This window comes from Macrobrachium nipponense, chromosome 37 (genome assembly GCF_015104395.2).
Source record: "Macrobrachium nipponense isolate FS-2020 chromosome 37, ASM1510439v2, whole genome shotgun sequence".
Classification (NCBI taxonomy): domain Eukaryota; kingdom Metazoa; phylum Arthropoda; class Malacostraca; order Decapoda; family Palaemonidae; genus Macrobrachium; species Macrobrachium nipponense.
The window spans coordinates 21859948-21862824 of NC_061097.1; the positions used below are offsets into that span (position 1 = coordinate 21859948).

A 2877-nucleotide genomic window follows, 5' to 3' on the forward strand; every position below is an offset into this window, starting at 1 on the left:
CCTGTACATCATTTTATTTGTTCTCTGGAGCTTTATATCTTGATGTCCAACCACTCTTAGCACCATCTTTTCACTCTCTTAAATGCTGATTGACCGAAGGTGGCCCCCAACATTTCACAAACCAAATCAGGTCAACCTTTGAATGTCTTGTTTCAATGACCATTTCCCATTTTAAACTTGAACCGAACCAGCTGCTGCAAAGAGCTTTAGGGTGTTAAGGGGCCCTTGTAGTATTAGATAGAATAACAACAATAATACAGGTTTTATAGGGAAAAACTCTCTATCGCGAGAGTATATATAATGTTCTAAAGGGTCCACAATAATACAGTGTTAAGAGTCGGTGTATAATTTTTAAGACTTTACAAAAAGCTTTCGAACCCTTCCCTGGGTTCATCTTCAGTCCAAAATGGTTTTGGACTGAAGATGAACCAAGGAAAGGTTCGAAAGCTTTTTGTAAAGTCTTGAAAATTATACACGGACTCTTAACACTTTGTATTATTGTGGACCCTTTAGAACAGAATATAGGTTTTACTGAAAATATCTATTTCAGCCGCGTTTATTTTGTATAATAGTTTCTCTATTCTTCGTATGTCTGACTTTTCTTCTGTAATCAAGTTAGCTATTAAAAAGCCAAAAAGGGGATTCATGTCAAAAACGTGGTATTTTGACATGAATCCCCTAATTGACGTTTTCGTGGCCAGCTTAAATACAGAAAAAATGTCAGTAATAAGAAGAATGGAAAAAATTTTATACAAAATAAGCGCGGCTTAAATAGCCATTATTTTCAGTAAAACAGTATTGATGAAGGTCTTCTTTCAGCAAATACTAATAATAATACTATTGAACCAAACAAAAACTTCTTTCAGTTTTCTTCTGAAGATTGAAAAAGTAACCCACAAAATTACTGTGTATAACGTGTTTACTTATAATAAATAAAAAATAAAATTTAAAATAAAATATAATATATAATAAATATGAAATAAAATGCAAAATAAAATATAATATATAATAAATATGAAATAAAATGCAAAATAAAATATATATAATAAATATAAAATATAATAAAATGTAAAATAAAATGTGAATATTTATAAGTAAACACGTTATTCACAGTAATTTTGTGAGTTTCTTTTTCAATAATAATAATATTATTATTATTATTATTATTATTATTATTATTATTATTATTATTATTATTATTATTATATATAGAGGTACATTAGTGATTCATTACTGATTTACCCATTATTCCCCATTTCCCCACTCCTTTCAACAACCCCTCATTGTATCCGACCAAACCTCCTGTCTCTCTGTCTGTCTCTCTCCCTCTCCCTGTCCGCCCGCCCGACGAACCTCCTCCTCCTCCTCCTGGCAGGGTGTTCCTCCGCAGCGGCAAGAAAGAAAAGAAGAAGAACGGCGGCGCCAACAGCGGTGGCGGCCTGGGGGGAGGTCCCAGCCAGCACCTTCGCCAGTTTCGCTAGGGCTAAGAGGGGCATCCTCAGCCGCGGCCTCAAGCGGCGTCGCACTCGCTCGAGCAAGGGCAGCGAGGAGGCCACCACCATCACCCATTCGCACATCAACGCCCACGCCCACACGAGGGTGGTCACCACCGCCCTCTACGACGACTACGCCAACAACATCTCCAAGGATCGCGTTCCCAAGGTGAGGTTTGGGTTCAGATTCATTCTCTCTCTCTCTCTCTCTCTCTCTCTCTCTCTCTCTCTCTCTCATACACACACGCACTTTTACCCTACTCTCTCTCTCTCTCTCTCTCTCTCTCTCTCTCTCTCTCTCTCTCTCTCTCTCTCTCTCCAGCAATAACGCAAAATCAGAGGTTCATTTAATATTGGACATATGTTTACTGATCAATAGGATACTTTAAAATGCCTGACTGTGTTTCTCTCTGTCCCAACACCCAGAGTGACACCATCTGCGTCACCGTCGACGGTGTGGTGGAGGAAGTGAAAGAGGCGGGGCCTGGGAAGACCACCTACTCCAGCACCGAGGACCTGCAGAACCTCAACATCGGCTGGAGGGATTACAACAATGACAACACCTTCAGAAGGACGAACTCGAGCAGGTGAGGGCAACAGCGCTCACGGTAATGAGGTTCTTGAATGGATTTGCTCACACCTGTGTCTGAAGTATGCTGAATGGTACTCGTATGTTCATTTGTGTTTTTATTAACTGGGGTCTTACTCTAAGGTAAATTACACACATTCTTTAAATAAGTACATCCAAATACATATGGAGGACTGTTCGGAGTCTCGAATACCCCTATATCTATAGTATCACGTACAGATACATTCCAGTACCCTTGTCTGGAATCATCAACGAAAGCTGATTATGCATAAGCACTAGCTAAGTACACATGTAGATTCACAGTTCTAACATCATATACACACATATATACATACACTTTGCACGCTTACTTTAAATAAGTTTGTGTAGTTAACGTACGTACACTTGTAAGGACATGATTGGGAAACGGCACAAAAGTAAGTAATTAAGAGACGTGCACCAAATTAGCACATACGGTTAGGTTAATAGACATATCTAGAAGAAAATTTATACTACAAAATAACACATGGCAATAGATACGTACATAAATTCATATATTTAATTTTCTGACAAGATAACCCATGGAACAGCACATAATCAGGTGGCATTACTTTTGAAATACTTTCAGAGAGATTAGTAGACATTCTTAAACAAGTGGTATCCATAAAAACTTTGTCAACATATGGAAATTTCCATTGCTTGAGAAGCCTTACCCAAAAGCAGAATAGTAGATTTTGCTTTTCTTTTCTGATTAGAAAGGAAGAATTCTGAATGTTTGTTTACAGTTTATATTTATCAAGTTCATTCAGTGATGTT

At 37.9% G+C, this 2877-nt stretch overlaps 1 protein-coding gene across 1 annotated transcript in view; it reads left to right on the forward strand.

The window, feature by feature from the left end:
* LOC135208936 (acetylcholine receptor subunit alpha-L1-like) overlaps nt 1–1629 on the forward strand; it is a 459849-nt gene extending 458220 nt beyond the window's left edge. The window contains exon 10 of the mRNA XM_064241496.1: nt 1376–1629. Coding sequence (XP_064097566.1) covers nt 1376–1481 — 106 coding nt within the window. The 3' untranslated portion in view covers nt 1482–1629. The remainder of the gene's footprint in view (nt 1–1375) is intronic.
* The last annotated feature ends 1248 nt before the right edge of the window (nt 1630–2877 follow it).